This window comes from Melopsittacus undulatus, chromosome 9 (genome assembly GCF_012275295.1).
Source record: "Melopsittacus undulatus isolate bMelUnd1 chromosome 9, bMelUnd1.mat.Z, whole genome shotgun sequence".
NCBI classification, from domain to species: domain Eukaryota; kingdom Metazoa; phylum Chordata; class Aves; order Psittaciformes; family Psittaculidae; genus Melopsittacus; species Melopsittacus undulatus.
The window spans coordinates 15,327,254-15,353,236 of NC_047535.1; the positions used below are offsets into that span (position 1 = coordinate 15,327,254).

Here is a 25,983-nt window from a genome sequence, read left to right on the forward strand (position 1 = left end):
AAGAGCCTGAAAGCCCATGTGTTAACAGCACACCCCATGGAGACAGATGGCACACATGCCTGTTTGACACGGAGATACACAGGAAGTGAATGTGGTGAGAAACAAATCACAGGAGAGCAAAATTTAAAAAATGTCCTAAAATGTGCATTTTATTCCATATCATTATACAATGTTTACATACAGGTATACTTTTAAAACTGCTCAAAGAAAGTGTGAAAAAAGTGAGGCGAATATCGGTTTATAAAGTCCTCCCCCTCCCCAAAATACACACAAATAAAATACATTTTTGAAACAATCTTTTCCAAATTTATGGTTTCCCCTGAATTTATTGAATCTTTCATTTCAACATGAAAAATACAATTGCATGAATACTCAAGGTGAAATGCTGACCTACACTTCTGTATTGAGTTGCAAGAAGACAATATAAGAACTCTGGAAGCCTTCACTTGTTTCTGTTGCTTACATACCTTTGTGTTATTGAATCAGAAGGCACAGAAAGTCCAAATCCTCACAGATCAACAGAATTCTGACAAAAATAAATTACTGTGCTGGACAACTCCTGACTTGTCTGATATCAAACAAAAGGCTTCAGAAGAACCTTTTGTTCAAAATAGCACCATTTGCACCTGATCTCTCTTGAACATATGTCATTCTTCTTGTCATAAACTGTAGTTGGCACTTGAGGAGGGACACTTTCTGCCACAGCCAGGATCCTTCAAAAGACTAAGCAGACTGAGTTGCTGAACTCTCTACAAAGTGTAGGTAACATTTTGGTTGGGAAATGGCACACTTAAACCATAATGTAGTATAGTTTAACCCGCATCTGGCTTGCCCATTTTGGTGTTTCCCTGACCCCTGCCTAATAATTTAGCAGATGTTCTTGTGACTGTGGTGAAAAAACAAACAAAAAAGACATATTTATGGGGGTTCACGGCAAGCAGGTGTAAAAATAATAAACAAATCATGTGGTTGCTGCTAAGAAGGTTTTCACATGTTGTTTAACTCCAGTAAAGTTTGATCCAGCATCTGATGCATACTAAGGTTTTCTTCTTTGGCATGCGCCACTTTCTCTGTTGTGGAATTAGAAAATCAAAACATGAATAGCAGTTCTTTGGAGGCACTGGTTCTCAGAACACGAAGGCATGCAATCCTCATCTCTACTGGAGGGTTTAGAAAGGCAAGAAATGTGCATGCTCATGAATACCCATGTCCCCAGACAACATCACTAGAGAATTCCAAATTAATAAAACAAAGAGCAAGTAATGCAAGTTTAGAACTGTTCACAGCTGCATTTGTTAAGAAAATGCACTGCCAACAGAGACACAATTCTTGCATGTTCTGGAAGTTGTTTGCTCATAGGAATGTGGGATGAAGAATCCCTTTTTCCCCCCTTTTTAAGCAGGGCAATAAGAATTAAATTCTTTGCAGATCCATGCTTAAAGCTTCATGTACTTCAGAGTTTGCAAAGAACAGACAAAATTAAAACTAATCTCTTCTAATTTCAGTGGTGACATTAAGAAATCATTTATTCTAGAAAATAACCCAAATCCAAGTTAGTAGCTTTATGTTGCATGCACACTTTTTATAGGTCATTTAACACACTGATACAATAAATGAGCACAATGTTCTAGAGATGCATCCTACCATAATCCAGTAATAGTAGCCTCAGACTAACGCAAGCATACCTTCAAACTGACCAAGGATTTGCAGATGGAGCTCCCATTCCTAGGGGTTTTTGTTGTTATTTGTTTGGGTGGTTTTGTTTGTTTTTTTAAGTCAACACAAGCCCAATTCATAATAATGCAAAATTACTGCATTAAAGTCTTCAGATAGCAAACCAGCCATAAGTACCCTTTATGTTCTTCTGAACTAGGGAAATGTGAATCATGGTGAACATTTTTCTTTCATCCATGTTCTAGTGAAAATCTTAAGGCCAATTCATGGTGTCAGGTAAACTGAGTGCCCCTCCACATGGAAGGCTGTTACTTTTTGGATACTGTTAGCTGAATACTGTAGCTGTTTAATGAAGTGGAAAGAAGCTATTACACATCCAAAGAGCTTACTGCTCCTCCACATAGGTGTGCATACAGATAATGAAAAGCCTCATCCAGAAGAAGCATTTTCATATGTTTCCAAAAGAAACTCAGAATTTCATCCATTAATTTACCATAGAATCAATAGCCTGTAAAAAAATCAACTTCCACATTTCTTGCTTATTTCTATATTTCATTCTTAAGTGATTCATTCTTAAGGAAATTTGGAACAAGCAGTTTTAAAACAAGTTAACAATATAGTCACACTAAAGTTTAATCCTCATTCAATGCCAGCTTTAGTTCATTAGTTAGGCGACTGTTTTGCTCAAGTTGCTGGTAGAGTTGGTCTGTACAGGCAGCAAGCAGGTTAGAAGGGAAAAAAGAGGCAGAATGAAGACAGATTAGACAGAGAAAACAGTTAAATAAGAGTTAATAAAGAAACTGGTCACACCACAGACAGTTCAGTAACACACAGAGAAACATTTTACCTTTGTTTCTAGAACTCTAGAAATTAAGGAGCTACTCCAATGAACAGCTATTATAAGCTATGAAGAACTGTCTAAGACTCCTGTTGTTGGGAACAGCAGTGAGACAGGCGAATGTGAATACAAATAGAAGAATTCCTAGAAGAACCAAGTCCTGCTTTAATCTTTTATGTACGGTGTGTGGAAGATTTGTTTTCTGAGTACCATTCTTCTTTGTTAACTATTTAAGACCTATTGAGATGAGGGAGAACCTCATCTGTCAGTGAAGGGAAAACAACTGTATCACAACCAGGGCAAGTAAACAGCAGGAGAGATGCTAGTAGCCACCTACCACTAGGTCTGACTCAGCTCCTGCCCTTCCCTGAGGAACTTGACAGCTGAAATGACACTTTTAGTATGGAGGCATGCTTCTGTTATTTGTATCAACACACTTTGATACCTTTAAACTGTCCAGTTGTACTTTGTAAGAAAACAAACCCAGACATTCAGTGAAAATGAAATGGAAGTATGAAAACCTGTATTGCTCAAATACAGCAAACGGAGAGGACAGTTCACATTCAAAGAGAACAACCACAGCTATGTTGTGACAGTGCATTTAGTGAGAGTTGATCTGCAGGGTGAAAGAACATTCCATGATGCTTTATGGCTGTCTTGCTTTCTCAAACTGCCTGTTTTCTTCTCAAGGGTCTAGATTCAAACTGCACTCCTGACCTCATGATTCCAGCTCGCTCCCCTACAGGAAATTACTGTTTCTGATTCTTTTCCACAAGCTTCCTAGAACCTCTTCCACTGAAATCCTCTTCCCCTGGAGGCTCTGGACACAGTAAAGCTGTGCAGTGAGCTGGTCTGTAGGTCATACTTGTGCAGTGAGTGGCAACTCCTCCCCAGCCCAAATGCCAACAGCCAGATCAGTAAAACCAGGGCACAATTCAGAGCTCTGATGCTGAATTGGTAACAAGCAGGTCTTGTCTCTCTTACCAAGACAATGGCATATATATGTGGAAATAATATCAAAACCTCGGAGTAATTAAAATTTCACTTTGGCAAAGTGCATTTAGCTGTTATTCAAACATGACAACATAATTTGAACTAAGAACTTGATGCTTACCTTCATTACAGAAAACTCTCTGGGCCAGAGACTTACAGTATTTCTCCATGTACAAGATGAAAATCATGGAAAGCATTACCAAGTGTACAGTCAGCCCTTGCGTGCCCACAGGCAGGATGCCTGGCTTGTGCTTTACCACAGAGGTAGAGCCAAGGGCTGACTCTGTCAACAGCCACCTTAGGCCAAGCAGGGAGTTCAAGCTCTGGTGCAGGCCCAGTGAGGCTCAGCTCAGCAAAGTAGAGCACCCAGGCAAACGAGACATCAGGGCCAGCCTTGTGCTTCTGTCACTAAGCCTCATGCACATGACTAGCCACACATGGCCAGACCTTGTGGGATGTACAGCAGAATGCACAGGTCAGGTCTAACAGTGACAAAAGCACTGAAATACCCCAACAGTGGAGTAAAGGTGAGTGCAGCAGGGCCAGCTAGGAATTCTGTATGCAGCTACCTGGGTATCTGCACTACACTGCCCTTTTCCAGTACTCTGTCCAGCAATGCATCACCCTAGAGTGCAGACAGCTGATGTGTGTTTGAAGGAAAAGATTTAAATACTGATGTTCTAAATTACTGTGTTAAAAATTACCTGGTTCCTACACTGGATTTTGCCTTTTGTACTTCTCTTAAGAAACAATGATATTGCCATGTACTGCCAATACAATAAACCAAAACACACAATAGATTGAGGGGTTTGAGTTGCTGTAGCATAGGTTACTCTGGCTCAGCTGACAAGTGACAGCTGACCCTTACACTTGTGAAGCTACACTTGTGTTAGCTTCAGCCATTTTACAAACGCTCATCCCATTCTATCTGGTTAACCTTTACATCAGACATTTTACTTTTCAGTTGCAGCACACATGGTTTACACACCCACTTACTGCATCTCAATTAATGACTATTAAGTTATTGAACCTTATTATCCAGACTAGCTATAACTGCAGATAAATATCCTGTAGTTGGGCTTCTCTCCACAACCAAGAAAATAAGGACATTTATCATGGCATCAAAACCTGGGATGAGACAAAGTTAACCAGAATGGTGGGAGTAGCACCCATTTGCAAGCCTTACTTGGAGGGGAGTTAATCTAGCCTAAACTGCGCTGCTGAATAATCCTGAGGTTTAAGAGAAAGACACATTCACATTATTCTACAAGCTAAGAACTAAAAGTCAGCTACACTATGATGACTTTATTTAGCTGTGGTGACTTCAGAACTTGAGCAATATATACAGTGACAGGCACGATCAGAAATCAATCCGGTTTAAACTGATTCGCTTCCACATGAATTGGAAAATAACTTCTCTCATTGTAATGAAAATTAAATTAAAACAGCACAATTAACTCTATACTTGCAAATAACAGTACAAAAAAAAGCAAGGTGTCCGCAGCTAATGCCGCATCTTTAACTAGGGACCATCAATCAGCTCAGAGCCAATGTTTAGGCTTTCAAACAAATCCGTGTGTTTCATTTTGCAGCAGAATTATTCCATTATTAATGATGAGGGTTTTCCTGCTCTGGTTCCGAAACATTTCTCCTGAGCCTGCAATTCAAACTCACAGAACTAAACATGAGAGTGGAAAAACATCGAAATCTCCCTGCTGAACTTCCAACAATGGCTGAAGTCTCATGCCACTCAAGGAAAGTAAAAAAGAAACAAAAGAAGTTAGCAAGAAATGTCTTTGCTGAGTAACAGGTGTGAAAGAGGGTAAAATTTTCTTGCAGGACACTGAAAGGACTATTTTGGGGTAAAAAAAAATACAGGTTTTTTATATTGCTCCTTTAAATGTGTCTCAAACATTTAAGTTATCTCACACATTTATATAAAGACAGGAAGTCTTCAGCATCAAGCTAGGAGAAAAATTTCAGATATTGAAGTGAAAAAACTGGTGCCAAAGACATAACTGCTCTCCAGCCACACTCCCATGACCAAGTGACCCCAAGGGAGTAGTGTCCATGCAGATTTTGGCCTAATAATAACAGCTGAGAAAATTCCCATTACGTTATTTGTTGCTTTATCTACATCAGATTTTGAAAAAGACTGAGAACATAACTGGTGAGTTCTGACCTCCAAATTCCTCAAATTCGCATCCCATAGACTACTAGCACTGGCTTTACACTGTCAATATCCAGGCAAAAGTGTTTGCAGAAAGAAAACGGGAACACCAAAAAAAATTTAAACCCTAATGGCAAAAAAGCGCAAATTTTTATTAATAACTGAAACAGTTATTTAAATAAATAAAAGGCAAGGGAATAGCAAAGGGAATACAGCTGGGATGTTTATTTTACATTGAGAGATGTAGAGTTTCTGTACAGCAGAGCACAAACAGAGCATGTTCTGAGACAGGTGCTAGAGAAATAAGAGTCAACTAAGCTAGAAGACAGGACAATGAACCCATGAAACATCCAAAGCTTGGAAAGATGTTTTATCCAACCCGATGAAGATGTCTTTGCAGAAGTGAAGCAAAGAAAATTATCTGCATGAAAATAAAAAGTGAAATAAGGTAGGAAATAAAAAAAGTGCAGTAAAGACTTCCAAAAAAGCAGTAACAGCACAGCAGAGCCTAGCATGCCAAGATGACTACTAGGGAAACACCACACCATGCTGGGACTGGAATGCTACACCCACATCCTCATGTACCAGTAGAGTACATTTTAAAGTCTGTTTTCCATTTAGAAAGATCCCAAATTGAATAAATACTGTAATCTCTGTACACAGAGGAGGAAGAAAGAAATCCATTTGCTTGAGAAGCCACTGAGCAAAAGCATATTTTGGGGAGAGGAAGAGGGATTTAAAAAACAACTAAAAATAAATAAAAGCAAACAAAAGATACAATGTTAGAGCCCTACTAACAAGTTGGGAGAGAGAAGGAGGGAAGTAATGAATGGATACAGGGATGAAAAAAGCAAAAGAAAAAGCATCTAAAATATGGGTGCATGCAAAACACATTTCAAGTTCTAAGCAAAGCTTATGCCTTGCTGAAAACATGCTGGCTTCCAAAAGTAATGCTGGGACTAAACATTGCCCCTCACAAGCACCTGAGAGCCACAACTCTTCCTCTTTCCCATGTCAACCCTACAGGGTTCATGCAAGTAGAAGGTATGAGCATGGGAAGGTGAACTTAGCATAGCTGACCTCTGTTCAGAGCTTTTGGCTGATGGAAGGAGAGTCAGTTTGTATCAAACGCTGCACAGACCAGTTGCACCTTACAACTGTTTTGCTGCTACTTAATATGCTCTTTATTTTCTCCTTATGACTGAAGTTGATACCACATTTTCAGTATATGCAAAATACACCTACTGCTACATGTAGAAGCAACCTACAATTCAAAAGTCACTTTGATATGGTTTAAATGACAAAAGTGCTTTAAATCAATTTCTACACTTGGAATTTAGTGATAACAGCTGAAATTTTCAGAGCAGTTAAGGAAATCTAGATAAACCCTTTCCACTGTCACTGATACAGCTGATACACTGATACAGCTACATCTAAACTTCTTTGAAACTTGTGTAGGAACTTTGCCAGAAAAAAACTGTGACTTCAGAAAAACACACTCTGAATGCAACAAGTACAGAGGCAGTTTTCTTTGGTAAACTGAATGCGATGGGCCTGGGAGGCAGTGCTTGAACAGAGGTGAACTGAAAGGATAAATGCAGAGCTACAAACAAAGGGCAACTACAAGACACAAAGATTGCAGATATGGAATGAAAGAGTAAACACCACAAGCTTATTAGGCAGCTTACAAAATCACCATGAGTATTTACCAGGCTCTGCACAAAACTCACCCACACTCTGCCACGGTAAAGATATTGTTCATGGTATTTTGTACACCTAGTCTCATTAAAAGAATGCATCTCCCACTACACAGGGAGTAAAATTTCACAAGGCTGGAACTGCACAATCAATGAGGGCAGGGAAGCAGGTGCAGGCACAAGCTGGGAAGACATTTACATGGAAGTCATATCGTTGAGAGCGTGGTCCAGCTCCTCACTGATGGCTTTGTACTTCAGTTTCTGAGCATATAGCTCATCTAACATTTCCCCAGGGGAAGGCAGAGGTGTGCAAGGAAAGGTAGCGTGATCACAGGATGGAAGGTGGAGGTAGTGGCATGGGATACCATCCAGAGGCCGTAGGGAAGGGGAAGAGCAAACAGAAAGAGATGTTGCGACAGACAAAACAAAAATCAGCATTAGAGAACAATAAAGAAATCACTACTGTATAGTTTTATGTGACAAGTTCATTAACTGCACTGCCAGTGGGGCAACCTGTGATATAGAGAAAACCAAGGCAAGAAAGCTTACAAGGGGAGCAAAATCCATGTTTTACTGCCCTGGATTTTTGTTTTAACACACATCAGAAGGGCACACAGGAGCTTAGGAGAAAAGATAAAAAACGGGCCCTGAAAAGGACACTACCATTTATTTTCCACCATGTTTGTTAGGTTTTTATAAACCACTCTGGTTTGTAACATGTCATAATCTCAGTTTCTTACAGCAATTTCTGTTCCTTCTGAAGACGTAAGATTTCTTCCCTTGCCTCCTTCCTGAGTCACCGATCATTATTTTTCAGTAGCTACCTAGATATTTCATATCCTTTATGTAGAAGTCAGCCTGCCACGTCAAGCAATCAAGCTTCTTAAAATACCAGACTTAGTGTGATGCATCTAAATAGTAAACTCCACATAACTTTCAATTATGAAGCACATTCTGCTGTTCTATTGCAGTTCTGAAAGATTTATCAAAACCCTAAACCTCTCTGAAGTTAAATAACTTGTCCTTCTGATTATGTATACAGCCTATTAGTTTTACTGAAAACCAGCAATGGGTCTATGTCACAAAATGCCTGCCCTGACCCACAACTTATCACAGTAATAAATTAGGTTAGCTTACCACATTCCCAATCGTTACAAACATAACTCAGCTCTTCATCAACTTTTTAGTAAGATAATAACAATACTTATCATCTTCTCATTTACCCTATACATTTATATACCTCCAAGTAGAAGACTATAAAACAAAAAAATTAAAGGAGTCTTGAGAACATGAGAGAAAAAGGAACAGGCAAGAGCAAAACACTTCACCTGAAGCATATGACTGATCAATACATTTCAGTCAGAACCATTTTGCCTATTTTACTCTTTAGGTAGACTCATTTATATAAGCAAGACAAGTTAAATGAGTTGGGTACTGAATAAACCCAACAAAACAAAACCAAAAGAAGAATAAGAGATCTCTATTTCTCTAATAAGTGAGAAAAACCAAAGACTCCATACCTTCTAGATCATCAATGCTCTTCTCCAGCTTGGTTACTGACCTCTCAGCAAATTCAGCACGGGTCTCAGCCTGAAGTCAAGACAAATAAGGACTACTTTAGTCTTTTACACACAGCAATTATGAATAGAGGAGCAACAATTCAAATGAGGAAAGAAGTGCAATGAAAGGAGGCAAATAATAAGGTGATACTAATCTTTAGGTGAAATTAAATATTAAACTGTCTCTAAATTACATGTTCATCCTTAAAGCATCAAAGTAATTTTTATATTAAAAGAATCAAAGTTACATTGGAAGATCTGTTATAAAGAACAGCTCTAATTTTACCTCCTTCAGTTTGTCAGTCAGGACTTTAATCTCCTCCTCATATTTGTCTTCTTTCTGTGAGTACTGTAATTAGAAAGAGAAACACTGATTTTAGACAAAGTATTCTATATATAAACCACAAAATGCCACTTTCAAGACTTTCTTGTATAGACCAACTGTATACAGGAAATGAATATGGGAATAACTAAATTAATTCCACTTACCAGACTATGATAATACACAGCTTATAAACTTCATTTGAGTTATTTTCCAGTGCTATAGGATGGAAACTCTTGAGTAGAAATTTGTACTACAGTTTTAAAGAGGAGTGGCATTTGGAGAAATTTAATGTTAGCACAGAAGTGCCATTTTAAGGGACATTCCATAAGTAATATTTAATCCTGTCAGACTACTTAACAGAAGATGTGGTCAAATATACTGACCTATTTGAACCAGCAGGAATGCTAGGTTCCACTAAATCCAAATACTTGACAACGGCCTTGCTTAAATGCTGCCAAGTGATCAGCATATAAAGAAAAACCCTCTGGCCAATCCAGATGACAGTGTAAGGGACACATTCTCACATAAGTCTCTAGCCTACCTTCTCAGCCTGAGCCTCCAGCGACTTCAGGTTGTTGGTCACAGTTTTCAACTCCTCTTCAAGCTCAGCACATTTGCTGTTATTTCGGAAGGAGGGCAGGAAAGGGGTGGATGGAAGATTCAGTCAAGCAAAAGAAACAGGAGAAAACAGGGGGAAAAGATAGAGAAAAATGAAAACAATTAAAGAGCAAAAGAACGGCCTCAAAAAGCAGCTGAATCCATCAGACTGAAAGCAACTCTTTGCGATGCCAAATTCCATTTCAAATGTACGTTAAGACAACAACCAGACAATTATCTATAGCATTTGGCTTACACAGAAACATTTACACAGCCTTTACACGTGAGACAGTTCAGCTTCTTTTTGGCTGCATAAGAGATCAGTTTTAAAGGTAAAAATGAATAAATAAACAAAAAAGAGACCAAAGAAAACCACCAAAGCAAAGTGCAAGGAAAGTAAAGAGCGTAGCGAGGACTAATTTGTTACTACTGAGTGAGCTAATTGGCTATGGAAGCTGAAAGACCTTGGGGTGCAGTTAAACCTAGAAACTGTTCATTAGTATCAGTACCTTATCCTCTGCAGCCATTAATGCTTTCAAGGTTTGATCCATTATTCTTAACTGTTCTTCCAGCTGTCGGACTTGGCTGTTAGTGAACACATGAAATGCACAAAAGCCATTCACAAAATCAGTGTGCAGGTACAGCATGCAGTGACAAAACACACGCGCACACACAGGTATGAACACATTTACTTTGGCATTGACAATTTATTTCGACCAGTAGAGTAAATGAGCAAAACATAGCTTTGAGCTGAACAAACGGTGAACTGCCACTGTTTCATGCTGTTACAGTTGTCTTGTAGCACCTCACACACATCTTGGGGCAGTTCAGCACTTACCTTTCTGACAGCTCAGCACGCTCCTCAGCCCGCTCCAGGTCACTCTCAATGATCACAAGCTTACGAGCCACCTACAGGAAAAGGCAAATGACAGTCAGGGATATCACATTGCTGCAAGCACACCTCACCAGTTTCTACACCTACAAAGCAGGGAGTTGGGTGTCTTCCCATTTTTTCGTCAACAGGCAAGGGAAAGCCGGGGAGGGGAAGGAGGAGAATTACAGGCACAGATTAAAGTGCTTCAGAAACAGATGACCTGCACTCAAGAACTGACCTCTTCATACTTGCGGTCAGCCTCTTCAGCAATGTGCTTAGCCTCCTTAAGCTGGATCTCTTGGATTTCCATCTTCTCTTCATCCTTTTGGGCTCTATTTTCAATGACCTTCATTCCTCTGAAAGACATGACAAATAGGAAATACAAAGTTCAAGACTTGCTAGTTTATCTCCAGCTCTACTATGAATGGAGTGTGACTTACAGGTGAATGAAGCATATCAGACATTCAATGCCTTTGACTATAAGATACAGTTCTATGCATCACACTACAGAAGTTCAAAGGAGAGAAACATGTCTTCAAAAGACAGAAAATTAAATTTTTTTTGCTCTTACCACAGTTCACCTGCATTACCCTTTCTCATTTTAAACTAAAGGAAAACTGATCTTATAGAATGGTAAACAAAGGGTCTGGCTTCTAAAGACCTAATAAGATGACTAAAGACACCTGTGCTTTTACACTCACCATGAAACAGCATGTTACAACCCCTGCAGGACTGACAGGCATTATGTTTATACACCAAATGGATTCCTGTGAGTTTTGCCTTGTCAGAGGCCTAGAGCACTGAACCTCTCTGTGCTATGCATAAGAAAAGTTTAACCCCTTCACAACAGAAAACATTGCTTATTGCCCCTTCCATGCACATTTGTCCCCAATGCTCTTAACTATTTCACAATGCAGAGACTCAGGCACTTTAGCTTTTTAATAGGCTGTACTGTTCATGAGATAGAAATACGTATGCAGAATACAGAGAATCAGACTCATATGGGTTAGAAGGGACCTTAAAGCTCATCCATTTCCAACCCCCTGCAGGGCACCTTCCACTAGAGCAGGTTGTGTCAAGCCCCTGTGTCTAACGTGGCCTTGAACACTGCCAGGGATGGGGCATTCACAGCTTCTCTGGGCACCCTGTGCCAGCACCTCAGCACCCTCACAGGGAAGAATTTCTTCCCAACGTCTGATCTAAATTTCCCCTCTGTCAGTTTAAAACCATTCCCCCTTGTCCTGTCAGTATGTGCCATTATAAAAGGCCCTCTCCAGGTTTCTTGTGTCCCCTTTAGAGGCACTGGAAGCTGCTCTAAGGTTTCTCTGGAGTCTTCTCCAGATTAAACAAGCCCAGCTCTCTCAGCCTGTCTCAACAGCAGAGGTGCTCTAGCTCACAGAACACCTTCACGGTCTCCTCTAGTCTTGCTCAAGCAGGTCCTACAATACGTAGGATTCATTCACAATAAAAGGTACTATCACAGATATAAAATACTATTTGTAGAAGTAAAAGAGGTCTTCCAAAGCCACAAATGTTGAGTTGCTAACTTACATTAAGTACTTCTGGAAACCGCAGCCTAAACCTGAAGAAATTATCATGCTAATCCTTTGCTCACCTTCATGTACCGATCTTGCCAATGGGAAAACTGTGTGCCTCTTCCAGAACTTTGCTACTATCCCCCTAAGATTTTCTACCCACAATGAAATCAAGAATCGCCCAACAGCACATCACAGAATCACAGAATCACAGAATCCCAATCACAGAATCACAGAATCCCAAGGGTGGGAAAGAACCTCGAAAGATCATCTAGTCCAACCCCCCTGCAAGAGCAGGGTAACCTAGAGTACATCACACAGGAACTTGCCCAGGCGGGCCTTGAATATCTCCAACGCAGGAGACTCCACAACCCCCCTGGGCAACCTGAGGCTATCATCCAAACAGAGAAGTCTGGGCTGGGCCGGGCCAAATAGTTTTCCCAGGATGTAGCAGGGTATATCAAAAGCCCTACCCCACTTAAATCTTTACAACTTTGACAGGAAAAGAATTCAAGCCTACAACATTTTGGACATCCCTACAGACAGCTTTAACCAAAGTCCATGTAGGGAAGTATGGATTACACATACTTGGAGACATAGGAGTGGTTTAATTTATTTCCCTAACCCACACCCTGGCAATTATCATCTTTATCATGAGGGTAACCATCCATTCAATAGTGGCCCCACCCACCTTTCACTCTCATCTGCAGCCTTCTCAGCCTCCTCCAGCTTCTGCAGGGCAGTAGCCAAGCGTTCCTGAGCCCGATCCAACTCTTCCTCAACCAGCTGGATGCGTCTGTTCAGAGAAGCTACATCACTCTCAGCCTAAGCACAGGAAGAACAGAAATTAATTCATAATAAGGCACACATCACCTCTCGTAAAAGATTATCCCACATACTTGCCAGCACCATTTAACAGCAGTATTCAGTAATTTCTGACTTCATCCACTAAAAAGCCCATACAGAGATGTACACACCCTCATTGAATTGTGAAGCTATTACTTTAACAGAGGAAAAAGTGATTAACGCTTCCTCTAAAAACATTAAGGAGTTTTCAGTTTGTACCAGAAAGAAGTGCACTGGAAGAATTAGGCATCATTCCCCAAATATTTTCTGTTACTGTATTTGTAGGCATTAACAGTTCATGCCCCCTCCCCCTTTTTCTCAGTCAAATCAACACAAACTAGTTATTTGATTATTCTGTGTTATCCCAAAACCATTATTTATGACCTCTTGCCATATTTTAAGAACTGATGCAGTATTTCCTTGAGCTCCATAAGAAGGGCTCAGAATAAACATGCAAAAATACACCTACATCGATACTTGCAATGAGAGAGCTAACACAGAGAGAGCAAGAGAACATGAAAGAAATGCCCAAATACCCCAGGTTCGTTCGTGTACAGGCAAGCTATGCAAGAGCTGACAGAGAAAGCACCAGCAAAGGCTACATCTCAGAAGGGCCCTGGTGCAGGCAACAATCACTTGTAACATCTTTCTTCCCCACTGCCATTTTCAAGCTTCTGAAATTTGCCTCTCTTGCATTACATGTTCATCTTCTGCATAACACTTGCAACTCATCTGTCTCTTATCATTACAAACTTTTACTTCTAACCGTCTCAAATGTACATTTAAGTTGCAAAGTAAGTTCTGTTGCAGCTTTCTCATAATAACCTCATTATTAAACCTTATTTTTCTCAAAAGGCTATTAAGCACTAAATATATATACACAATAAGGTCTTTATTCGAAAAAGTTAATTACTTTCAAGAGTAAGCTACTTTTAATTACTGCTGAAAACCATCTTGCTATAGATAAGGAAGTACATATCTCAACTTCCTATGCTGTAGGGGTGGAGGGAACAATCCTCTATCAAAACCAGAAACCAAAAGTATCAGTTTGGTATTTTTCTTTAATTAAACATGTAAAGAACTGTTCTTTGTTGCTTTTACTCACCACAGGCAGCTGAATACAGTTGGCCACAACTAAAATTTTGTTGTAGGTAAAACAAGTAAAACTAACTTAAACACCAGACAAGTACAATAACCTTTAACATAATAGTCAACAGGGAAGCAAGTATGTATTTGAACATTAACAAGTATCGACAGTGATCATGTAGACCCTTCGAGACCCACATTAATATGAATACAAAATCTTTGGCTATGTAATCAAGCAGTAGTAGCCCAAGCCTGCATTTCCAGACTTCTGGCTTCAAATAGTAAGAATTTGAACTTCCTCATTTGAGAAATAAAATAACCTCTCACAGATGTTACCCTTGGGAAATATGTAATGTTACAAGTTAATTATTATCATGTCAAGACTCCTCATCATGATAAGAGCAGACAGTATGCTCAGAAAACACTGGGTGACTAAAGTTCAAACTTTTACTTCCTGCTCTCAGTACAGTCAGGGTTTACCAACCAGCCTTATATGGCTCAAGTTATTCCCCTGCAGAGCAGGACTTCTCTCCTTATTTGGTTAGAAAGGAAAAAAAAACAGTGACATTATGGGGCACTCCCATAGGCAACAGACAAACACAATGCTCTGTGTTTTAGCCATAGCACTTATACACCACATATTTCCACAATGAGCGATGACAAGGATAAATTACCATCAGGTGTTAATGATTACTGGTGTAAGGGAGATTCTGTTCTCCACAAGGAGGAAGAAAAATGCACTCTGAAAATGGGATTACCAAAAGCCCCTTGAGATGCATACACTCAAACCAGGAGAGATTCTTTTTTTAAGGCAAAGGCTGCTAATCAGAGCCTTGGAACGTTTAACAATCTGGTTTAACAATCAAATGCTGTAAACTGGAATAGGTTTTGGCCACAGCTTTAGCTTTTTCATTGTTTGTGTATGCGTACCTTGCACAGGAAGAATGAAAAAAAAAACCCAAAAAGAACACAGGACAACTAGCTGCTCACATGCTACACATGTAAGGCACTACACTAAGGGAAGGGTCAGATTCACCTCAGTTTGCCTGCTGCTATGTTCTCAAAGTCCCCCTTCCGCAAGCACACAAGAATACAGCTGTACTCAATACAAGACACAAATTGGTACACAGCTAACATTATAGAAGATGTACAGGTCTGCAGGTGCCTGTGAGTTCAATTTTCTGCCTCTACTCACCCCAGCACTGACCCCGCAAACAAAACCTTGAATATCGTGTAAATGTGCGCTACAGAACTTCACATCATGCACATAAACCAACTTCAGGGAGGAGACAAACATTAACCGTTAGGATCCTAAGTCTTACAGCAATGTGGCTGAGCTCTAACAAGATGACTTCACCAGAAGGCTGTAAGGCTGTAATCACTTCTCCAGCAACACTCCTTCTGACACAGAAGGTAACAGCAAAGCTTCCCATTTTAGTGGAAATTCCTTAATATATGGTTTAGAACAATACATGCTACTGAAAGTAGGAAAATCAGTGTCCTTTACTACACAATGAGTAGGGATCTTTAGTTTTTTAAGACAGAAACCCTTATGAAACAAGTTCATGACTGTGACATGATCCCTCACTGGAAAAAAATATGAGCTATGTGAAGTGATTTGCAAGAATGCTGCAGTTACACAAGTGCAAGAAGACGTAATTCTCTTCTTGGGAAGATCACCTGTAAGTAATGAGAAGGCTCTTCATTTAAACTTGCTGTCCAGAACATGCAGAAAGCCCTTTATTATAAGGAAATCTAATAATCACTATTTTTCTCTACTGTAATAAACTACATGAATAAGAAATATATTTTGCATCACTTTTACACAACCACTGAAGACACCAAAAATACCACAAATAACACTGTACATTTTATTTCAGGAAACATTAAGTTATGCCTGGTAGAACTGCCCAAGGTCAGGGGCAAGACCAACAGCAGCACTATCATGCTTTGTTGTAACTGCCTCCCATAACCACTTCTTCTGTTCTGACCATACCTGCTCTTGTCTCTGCCTGGAACCTTATCTACTGCTCCTTTCCCATTTTAGCCAGGAGTTTTGACTAGCTAAACATAATACAGATGGCCACTGAAAGGGACCATATTGTGGCGTTTTCTGTGGGCAAGTACCTGGACATGGCCATCTCAGGCTCAGTCTTAAGTATATAACTTCTTTACAGTTGGTGTGCTGACTTCCCACAATTGAACCCCTTTGGATGAGGTAAGAAGACAACTATCATTTGGGGGGAGTGGGGCAGGTTTCACTAAAGCTTGCTGAGAACCTAACACAAAGCCCCGATCTCAAACATCTCACCTAAGTTTAACCTCACACCTGCTCAGTGTTTTGCTGTTGGCACCAGCAGACCTACTGCGGTCTAAGACACACATTGCAAGCTTCATGTGCCCCCCGCATCGCTCGGGTTACGGGGCCGAAGAGCGCAGCACTGCGGCGGACACCGCAGTGACCCACCCTCACCTGCGGGCCCGGGCCTGCCGCCGGGAGCCGTGGCCTCCGCCCGCCGCGCCGGCAGGTAACCATTTTGTCAGAAGCGGCGGTGCAGGGAAGAGCGGCCCGACCCGACGACAAGAAAGCAGCGAGGGTCGGCCTCGCCCCGGCAGCCGCACCCACAGGGCCGCGGCCCCCAAGCCCAGCCGGGCAGGCCCTACCTCCTCCCGCAAAGCCCGCTCCTGGTCCACCTCCCGCTGCAGCCGGCCCGCTCGCTCCTCGGCGGCGTCTGCCTGCTCCTGCAGGCTCCGGATCTTCCTCCTGACGGCCTCCAGCGAGCTCATCGCCGCCATACCCGCGCCTCGCCCGGCCTGCGGCTGCAGCACCGCCTGCCTCAGCCCCGGAACTCCCACCGCAACGCGCCGCAACACACAGCGGGGCGGGGCTGCGGGCACGGAGCTGGGAGGGGAGCGGCGCGGCTCACCGGAGGGGCGGGCAGGGAGGAGGGCAGCCCCCGGGAGAGGCCGGCGCCGGCCAGGAGGGGGCTCCGTGGGGCCGGCCCAGGCTGGACCGGGCGGGACTGGACTGCGCCGGGCGCGGCCGCCGCCGCCAAGTGGGCGGGCTGGGGCGGAAGCGCCCCCTAGCGGCGCAGGCCTTTCCCCGCCCCTGAACCGCTCCAGCGTGAGCCGTGAAGTGACACCAGCTCCTGGGACACCGGGTGTCCCGGGTGAGGTGGCTCCAGGTCTCAGGGGATGCGCCCGGCTCTGGCGAGGTGAGGTTTCCTCACCCCCACCGTGTAAGGCGAGTTCACCCCAGGAGCCCGTGCTCCCTCCCCCGCTCCTGTCTTTTTCCTAAGGCTTGGAACTATCCAAACTAGTAGGGAAAATATTGGGTCAACTGCAATGCCCTAGAGATACGCTGCATCGCCAATAAGAAAGACATCCTTAAAGAATCAGATGTATTCCATACATACCATTAAATACAGCGTTTACCTCCATGAAAACAAGACAAACGCTTGCCTACCCTCCACCTGAGGGACAACTGCAAATACAGTTGCCTTTAGCTCGCTTCCAAATGCTGTTTCCCAGCAAAGGAAAATGGCATTGGGATTGGTCAGGAAGATCGTTCGTTTCAAAAAGGGGCTCTAGTAGGATTTCTCCTGCCTTCATCTTAGGCGAGCTATTTCCAAATAGTCTACATACTTTTCCTTATAAGGAATATCTCCCCTGGATCTATATGCGGCTCCTTTGAACAAGTTAAATAAACGTCCTGCTAGGAAGCTGCCTCTCATCTATATAGCCATATAAACGATGACAGACAATCTGATCAACATTTTACACTGAACCTCTCACTCCTGTTCCTATGCAAGCTTATGTTAAGTTCTTGAGTCCTCTTTCAAAGCTATACCACTTAATTGCCACACTGAAGTTAAACTTTTTTATCCTTCATTCATTTTAGAAGTAAAATAAGATAAAAGCAGCTTCTCTTTCATGCAAAGCTGGGGTTTGATACATTTCCCCTTCTAAAAGCATCCTTCCCCCTGAAATACTTTACTTGCTTCATCTGTGGCAACTCCTCTTTTTATTATAGCTTTGACATTAATTTTCAAAGCTCAGTTACAGGAAAAGGACGGTCATTGCTTTGGAAATACTGTGCTTTCACCTAAGCCTGTAATTCAGAGCTGAGATTTACTTGGAGGGAACTGGATTGTACAGCAGCAGCCAGACAGCTGGACCTCAACAGCAGAGACAAGAAACTCACATGGTTCCATGCATGCAATACATTAAATGCATGTCAGGGGTAGACAGGTGGGTGGGATGAAGGCCTGGGAGACGCACAAGCTCTTGCATTATTACCATATAAAGTGCTGAGCTATATATATCTCCTTGCTCCCAGGGTCCCTGTCCTCTGAACAGCAAGCCTAGCAAGTATCAGCTTCTGGACCACTTTCTCTCACATGAGACTGAACTTAACTTTTCTTTGACAAGTGAAACAGTTCCAGCGATTTCCAAGTTAAAAGGAAACAAAGTAGGAGAGGATCTTTTATCTAAGGGACCAGTGAGTGAGCCAAACTCATATCTAGCAGCAGGTCTAACATATGAGTGCCTAGAAACAGCTCTCTTGAAGAAAGAACTAGCAGCCCTTGCTCTTCTGGATCTCCCTCTCCTGGATCTACTATTAAATGTCTGATTCTGCTTCACTATCCAGATTGTGTTGTTCCAGCCTGAACCATTTTCCCCATCACCTGAATGGACAATCTGCCCTTTACTTTGATGTCTACAGTGGCAAGTACACATGAAAAGCACGTATTGAGTGAGCAGAAACCCAACCAAATGCCTCTGATAGTGTGCAAACCTCATGCAAGGAGGCAGTGCTGTGTTTCCCACCTCCCTGCCCAGGAAGGGCCTGGATCCTGCCCTCAGCAAAGCTTTGGAGCACTGTTTGGTAGGAGTCCTGGCTGTCCTGTGCAGGAGTGTGTGGTTTCTGTACAGGGGGGGCTGGGGTGGTGAAAGGGATGGGGGTAACTTACATCTGTGGCCTTTTTGTCAGCCAGTTCCAACTTTTCCTGTGCATCTTTAAGGGACTCGGAGTATTTGTCCAGCTCATCCTCAGTGCCCTTCAGCTTCTTTTGTAGACCCAACAGCTCATCCTCCAGCTGTGATACGGGTGGAACGTGGTAGAGAGGGGAGGGCAGGCAGGAAAAGGTGCAGCAGGCAACGTGATCGTGCAAAGGGAGAAGTGCAAGTGCAGAAAAGACAGAAAAGGACAGACAGACAGAGAAAGAGAAAAGGAGAGACAGTTAGATTCTCTTTGCTTGTGGCAAGGGCACGATACCTTGGCAGCTTTCTCCTCTGCGGAGAGGAGACTATCCTCTGACTTGTGTAGCTCTTCCAGCACTTGGTCCCTTGCATCCTCCGTCACATGCAATTGTTTTTCCAATTGCACAATGTCATCCTCTAACTAGGTGCACAAGAGGAAATACAATGCACAAGTATGTTTCTCCCTTGGCTTAGAAAAGTGGGAAGTAAGTTTAAATCCCTCTCCCTTCCTCCCTCCTCCTCCAGGATATTCCAGAAGTGTGCAACCAATGTGGCTCCCTCCCCCAAATAAAGCCCCAGGTGTAAAAGAGAGGGATTGGAGAAGTCCAGGAAAATGGGATACACATCTGGGAAGGGGGGCAGCTGCAACTGGACAAGTCTGCTGGGTGGTGCTGGAGGGGGTGAACACAGCTTTAAGTGTCTTTTGCCAAATGGCAGCACATCTGTCCATTGCTAACACGGCTCGAAGAACCCCCTCCAGCCCTGCGCCTGTGACAAAGGCACAAGCCATGCGGCTGTCCTAGGGGTCTGCTTCTCAGCTAGGCTGCTGGAGCCGGGGGAGAAATCCTACCAGGGTGAAGCTCTGCCTTAGGTCAAGTTCTGCTAGTTCGGGGATAGGGAAGCAGCATACACCAAGGAACACGGGGAAAAAAAGGGGGGAAAAAAAAACAACCAAAAAAACAGGAGAGAGGAGTCGTCTGGAAAGACTTGCGCCCCGGCGTTCTGTGCAGACCTGCTTGCTTCGCTCCTCTGCTGCCTTCTTGTCTGCTTCGGCTTGCTCCGCTCTGTCCAAGGCGTTCTCCTTGTCCAGCTTCAGCATCTGCATCTTCTTCTTGATGGCATCCATGGCGGCGGTGGGTTAAGGCGCGCCCCGCGCGAACTACACCCGAAAGCAGAACTTGGGAAGCTGCGGGACAGCCCTGATGGAGTCCGAGACACTGGCGCGGCCCCGAGGCGGTGCGGGGCTGCTCCGAGATCCGAGCGGGACGGCGCCGGCGGAGTGCGGGCGGGCGGGCAGCGCCTCACAGATATGTACTTTCCCAGGGGGCCGACTGCATTCCTCAAGACATCCAATACTTTTTTGGAAAGGGCTTTTTTTTTCTCTCCTCCCTCCTCCCTTCGTCCCTGCCCTTTCCCTCTCTCACTCCCTCTCCCTGCTTTTTTTTGGGGGGAGGCTCAGCGCTCCCATTCGCTGCTGCTTGCCATTTGACCGTGGATCTGACTATATATGGGATGCGATGGGCGCGGTGAGGCGGGGGAGCAATTTGTTCCCGTTTCCAAATCGGCAGGACGGGATGTTTCGCTGCTACTCCTGAGAAGGGTGAAAGAAAGAGAAAAGAAAAAGAAAAGGCAGAAGTGGGGGCGTCCGGGCGGCCCTAGCCCTGCTCTTGAGACGTTCCCACCCGTGGAAGTCGATCTGTTTTGAAGCAGGCTAGCGGAGGGGCAGAGAGGGGTTAACTGCATTCACGGACGGAACGAAGTCGTTGTAAGACCTTCCCTCGGCAGCCAGAGGCAGGGGACGAGGAGGAAGAATGGGAAGGGGCATCTCTGCTGAGAAGTCAGGCTGCAGCAGGCTCGGGTGCCAGTGTGGGCCGGGCAGTACAGTGCCCGGCACGACGAGCACCAACGCTGTTGGTCAGAGCAGGGCAGAGCTTCCCACAAGGGGGAAGGGGCTGAGGAGCGACACAGACCCCCTAGGAGGTGACCATCGGGGACACGGGATGGCTCTCTACTCCTCCAAAGGCCGTGCCGGGGCAGAGCAGAGCTGCCAGGGCTGCCAGTGCTCCCCACATCCAGCATCCTCCTCTGCAGTACCTCGCTGGGGAGGGACATGCAAGAGGCCAAACACTGAACTGAAATAGAAAAGGCAGAGGAGAGTTACAACACCCCTCAGCTGGACAGCCGTGGCTCAGCTGCCCTCCTGGGGGTAGCCAGAGCCATGAGGGATGGAGCCCAAGAGAAGCTGGGACAAAGAAACGGATTGGAGAAGTGGTTCTCACCCTCCACCTGCAACACCAGCAAGAGACAGGCAGCAGAGAGACAATTAACAAAATAACATGTAATTAAGTGGAGACCTATTTTTGCTTCTGGTGGGTCTCTCAGACTCAGCACAGTGAGCAAGACCCAACATGCTCTGTCCCCGTGCCACAAGCTCCCTTGTACAGTGCAGAAAGTACATCGACGTGCACAAGCCCCAAAGGATTTGGGTTACACAAAGAGAAAATTAAGCAGTCTCTCATCTGCACTTAGTACTTGCAGCAGAAAATTCCTCCCTGGTGCTGTCACTGATGGGCTAAACTGATGTTACTTTGTAGCAGGAGGGAATGTCCTACAGCTTCCGGCCTGTCGTACTTGCCAGGGCAGTGAGGGCTAGATTTGCAAGGAGGCCAGCTTCTGTAGAGCTTAAACAGCCTGCACCATGAACCTTCAGCTCTACAAGACAGCAAAGCCCCCTGAGCAGGTACCAACAGGTATCTCCCCCTACTCCTGAGGAGGGCCACACTCTGGATTCAGCTATGAGCTAGATAAAGTTCAGGGAGGCTTGCGGCTAGGCACAGGGATTCACGTGCATGGATACTACAGAGCATGGGAGACCACTGGGAAAGCAGAAATTTTCCTTATGCCTACTTAAAGAAAAGATGATTTCTCTCTGCACTGGTTGAACAGCCAACCCTCTATGACAATAATAGTAAAATAGTAATGAGAATAGTAAAAATAATGAAGTAAAATGTTTCTAGAGAGTGAAATTCTCTTTTCTACACAATGTTACTCATTTATCCCCATCTATCAGTTTGGAAAATACACTATTTAAGCCCACCACAATATAAACAGCATTGCACCATCACAGAGTACTTAAAAACGCCAAACAAGAGAGTATTGGAAAAGTCTGCAGATTTAGTTGCTGCCAACTCCAAAGTGTTGTTTTTCTCTTGGCACTTGTCTTGCTTTTTATCGTATAGCCAGTTAGAACAGATTAAGGCCATTCTGAGCTAAGTATAGTGACTATTGAAAAGACACCTAGTTACATATTGCTCAACAACCTGACTGCATGATGAGATCATAGAATCCCAGACTGGTTCGGGTTGGAAGGGTAGGGACCTTAATGCGCATCCAGTTCCAACTCCTGCCACAGGCAGGGACACCTTCCACTGGAGCAGGTTGCTCCAAGCCCCATCCAACATGGCCTTGAACACTGCCAGGGATGGGGCAGCCACAGCTTCTCTGGGCACCCTGTGCCAGAGCCTCACCACCTTCTCAGGGAAGAATTTCTTTCTAATAGCTAACCTAAATCTCCCCACTGTCAGTTTAAAACCATTCCCCCTTGTCCTGTCACTATGTGCCCCTGTAAAAAGTCCCTTTCCATATTTCTTGTAGGTCCCCATTAGGTACCAGTATGTTTTGTTCCTAGTTTAGGAGAACTTACTCCTCTGCTACAAAAAAATCCTAAAAAGTGTAGGGTATCATGGCTGGAAATTCACTCAAGTAGCTCTTCTAGCCTTCGGGAAAGCAAATGTCTTGCGAAATTAAACAAACAGTATCCTGTCTGGCTAATTTGGGAGTGGTGCTGATAGGCTCTGAAAGAATTTCGTGCAGCTCCATTTCTCTAGAAGAATGTTAGCCATGACATGGGAGCCTCTCGGATACGTGAGAAACTGAGACTTGGGCAGAAAGAAACTCTAAGGGGTTTCTTTTAAATGCCTGGAGGATGCTACCACCTCTGCAGCAGAACAAAATACTGAGGTTTCACTTACCTCAAAATGTCCAGTTAAAGCTTTGTTTGTATCAAGATAACCCTGTATCTACGGGACTGCACTGGATTATGGTGATTTCATTTCTTCTTTTCCTTGTAGAGAGAACATGAAAAGTAGAGACATGTATCAACATGCTTGCTATACCTTTCATTAACAATTTCAACTGCTTGGAAATTTCTGTTCCAGCTGGCTAAGAAAGATAGGCTTGGAAATAAACTAGCTTGGATAGTCTCTCCCTTTTAATTGATACGTGATGAAAGACTGGATACAGATTGGTTTTGCATACTGAAACAAAGCGGCAGCACAAACTTTGCTTTTCTGACATCATATCCATTCTGTAATGTTACCTGCTACCTTTTTTTCCCCCACAGGCTATCTCCTCTCTCTCATTGACAAATGGTGCAGGTAACTCCCCAGCAACAGTTTTCTTTGCTTCTCGGAAGTACCCACTGAACTTGTCCTGAATGCTGTTCACTTAATCAGGCTCTTCAGAAAATCAAGACAGCCCACATAAAGAACCAGAGAAAGCTGTTTCTGTTCTGAAACAATGTTTCTGTTTCTGAAACAAGGGTATTCCTGAAGGATATTCTGATTCTGAAATTCACTGCTTCTCCTATGAGGAGGTGATGTTGCACTTCAGGCTTACTCACAATATGGTATTATTTCCCAGAGCAGGGCTGGAACCCTTTTATTATCATGATGTTTCTGTCATGTCATATATCCCTTGATATAGCCAGAAATTTGCCTTGAGAAGGAGGTACTTTTTCGTGCATGAATCGGTCTGGTCAAAGGGAGTTCACTCTGTTGAATCTGGTAACAGACAAAAGGGTAGGTGAGTACATTCATTTGAAAAAATTTTCAAATGTACCCTTGGAGTTGCTTTTCCTTTCCTTTCTCCTTCTTCTCCTCCCCCTTCTCTTTTTTTTTAGGAATATGCAGGATATGACACCTAACTTTATATTACAACTGGTTCTGCCAGTTCTATGAAACATGCCTCTTAAAAGATGATTAAGGATTCAAATTAGGTCAGGCAGAGTGAACTCCTAAGCCTGTATGTGTCATTTGCAAAGTGGAGTGTTCCCTCACAGGGAGGCAAATACAAATAAAATACAGACCTAATTTCTCAAAGGTCTCTGAGGCCTCTGTAGCCCTCCTAAAACTGGAAGGTTCATTTTGGAGAAAGGGAGCAACAACAGGAGTGTGGCATATCACCAAAAAATGGGGAATTGAAAACATCTGTATTCACCCGGAAAACAAATAAAACCATAGATACTGATGGATATTGGCAGGTTTTACCACTACACTTAGTGTATTTTATCCTGTACGGAACTCTGGGAGCTTTGCACTGAGGAAGCTGAGGGAGAACATTTCTAAGAAGAATATAAATGGCTAAATGTCCCCTGAGGGGAACTGGGCATATATGCTGCAGCCCTATGGCAAGAAGAAGCCCTGAAATAGAAGGTAGGAATCCTGATGGTCAGTTCTCTGCACAGCTCAGTAGGCAGCAAATGGCTACAGAAATACCCCTGAACATGCCAGTCATGCTTAATATAAGCTGTAACTCTGTAAAAGGCTTTCTATAACATTTCTAAGGTAATGGTGAAGAACATTTTAGCTTTTATAATTGAGAACTATTGGATGACTCGTTGGAAAACAAAGCTTTAAATTCTTTTAAAGTTATTTAATTATTTACCTCTTCAGAATGAGTATGTTTCTGCCCCATTTGTCATTTAAGAATTCTGTGAACTCCTCAAGGGTGAATGTATTTATAGTAGTCTTCTGCACCTGCCCTGATCTATAATCCAAGGGTCTACTCAGATACCACACCAAATGCTAAGAAGCTTATGACCTAACTCATGACCTAAGATCTTGAAATAGCTCTGAGAAGGTCTTCTTTCTCCCTTCTCCCTCCAAGACTCCTTTCACCCTAATGACACTATTGTTACTACTTTCAGCTGAGCAAACATGTCTCCCAAGGTTTTGTGTCGTGTTTCCCTTTTAAATCAGATTTTTTTTTACCTGGTAGTTCTGAATTATTAATGTAATTCTCTGATGAAAATTAACAGAAAACAAGTAATGGGAACAAAAAGATCACTTTTGGTAAGATGTTTTCCCACATCCTTCTTTTTATAGATTTAGGCCAGAAAAAAAAAAAAAGGACAAACAGATAATTTAAAACTGCTTGCTTGTATTTATAGATTGTTGAATTTATGTTCCACTCAGTGAAGTCTCTATGAAGTCACTTACTTGAATCTGACCTCAGTAATCTTGTGTTTAAAAAAAGCCTTGTAAAAAAATACCCAATCCACTTTGATTTAAATCGTGGTATTATGAAAGGGAGAACAACAACAGTGAAGAGGACAAGTGACAGAAAAGTGCAAGTAATAAGTAATGTGGGAGGGAAAAAAAACCCAAAAGACAGACCAAAATGAGCTGTACCCAGACACCAAGGTGAAAAGAACTGTGAATCAGCAAATCCTAAAGGAAGTGACTTTCCTGGTCAAAGAGGCCAATCATAACCTTAGCATTGTGCAGAAATTGCATTAAATTTCATGGATCTCCTTCGATTTACACTGTGCCAAATGATATCAGACCCAGTGTGATGGAATGCAGAGTGAGAAAAATACTGTCGAAAAAACCGCTGTCCTGGACAAGAAGCAGCCCTATACCTTCAAAAGACATAGTTCCATCCTTGTTAAGTAGTTCATTTGCCAATCCTTGGAGCTATATATAGATAAATACACTATCTTTGTAACATCTACTGCGACATCTACA

At 43.0% G+C, this 25,983-nt stretch overlaps 1 protein-coding gene across 15 annotated transcripts; it reads right to left on the bottom strand.

The window, feature by feature from the left end:
* Positions 1-122: 122 nt before the first annotated feature.
* TPM1 (tropomyosin 1) lies at positions 123-20,566 on the bottom strand. 15 transcript variants are annotated; one of them, XM_031045924.2, is made up of 10 exons: positions 20,190-20,554; positions 19,473-19,598; positions 19,168-19,293; positions 12,954-13,087; positions 10,966-11,083; positions 10,692-10,762; positions 9,798-9,873; positions 9,218-9,280; positions 8,893-8,962; positions 123-1,070 (listed from the first exon to the last, which is right to left on the bottom strand). In XM_031045924.2, exons 1-10 carry the CDS (start codon positions 20,301-20,303, stop codon positions 988-990), a joined length of 981 nt encoding a protein of 326 aa, XP_030901784.1. In that variant the 5' UTR covers positions 20,304-20,554; the 3' UTR covers positions 123-987. The 15 variants fall into 15 exon arrangements, with proteins under 15 accessions (XP_030901784.1, XP_005145746.1, XP_005145747.1 ...); XM_005145689.3 differs by lacking the exon at positions 19,168-19,293 and having other exon boundaries at positions 20,190-20,556; XM_005145690.3 differs by lacking the exons at positions 9,798-9,873; positions 19,168-19,293 and adding an exon at positions 10,363-10,438 and having other exon boundaries at positions 20,190-20,551.
* Between the last annotated feature and the right edge of the window lie 5,417 nt (positions 20,567-25,983).

Coding starts and splice junctions, on each gene's coding strand:
- TPM1 (XM_031045924.2), bottom strand. CDS start 20,303: ATGGATGCCATCAAGAAGAAGATGCAGATGCTGAAGCTGGACAAGGAG. Junction 8,963..9,217: donor TGACTGACAAACTGAAGGAG/GTAAAATTAGAG, acceptor TCTTGACTTCAG/GCTGAGACCCGTGCTGAATT. Junction 1,071..8,892: donor GAGCATTGATGATCTAGAAG/GTATGGAGTCTT, acceptor ATTCCACAACAG/AGAAAGTGGCGCATGCCAAA.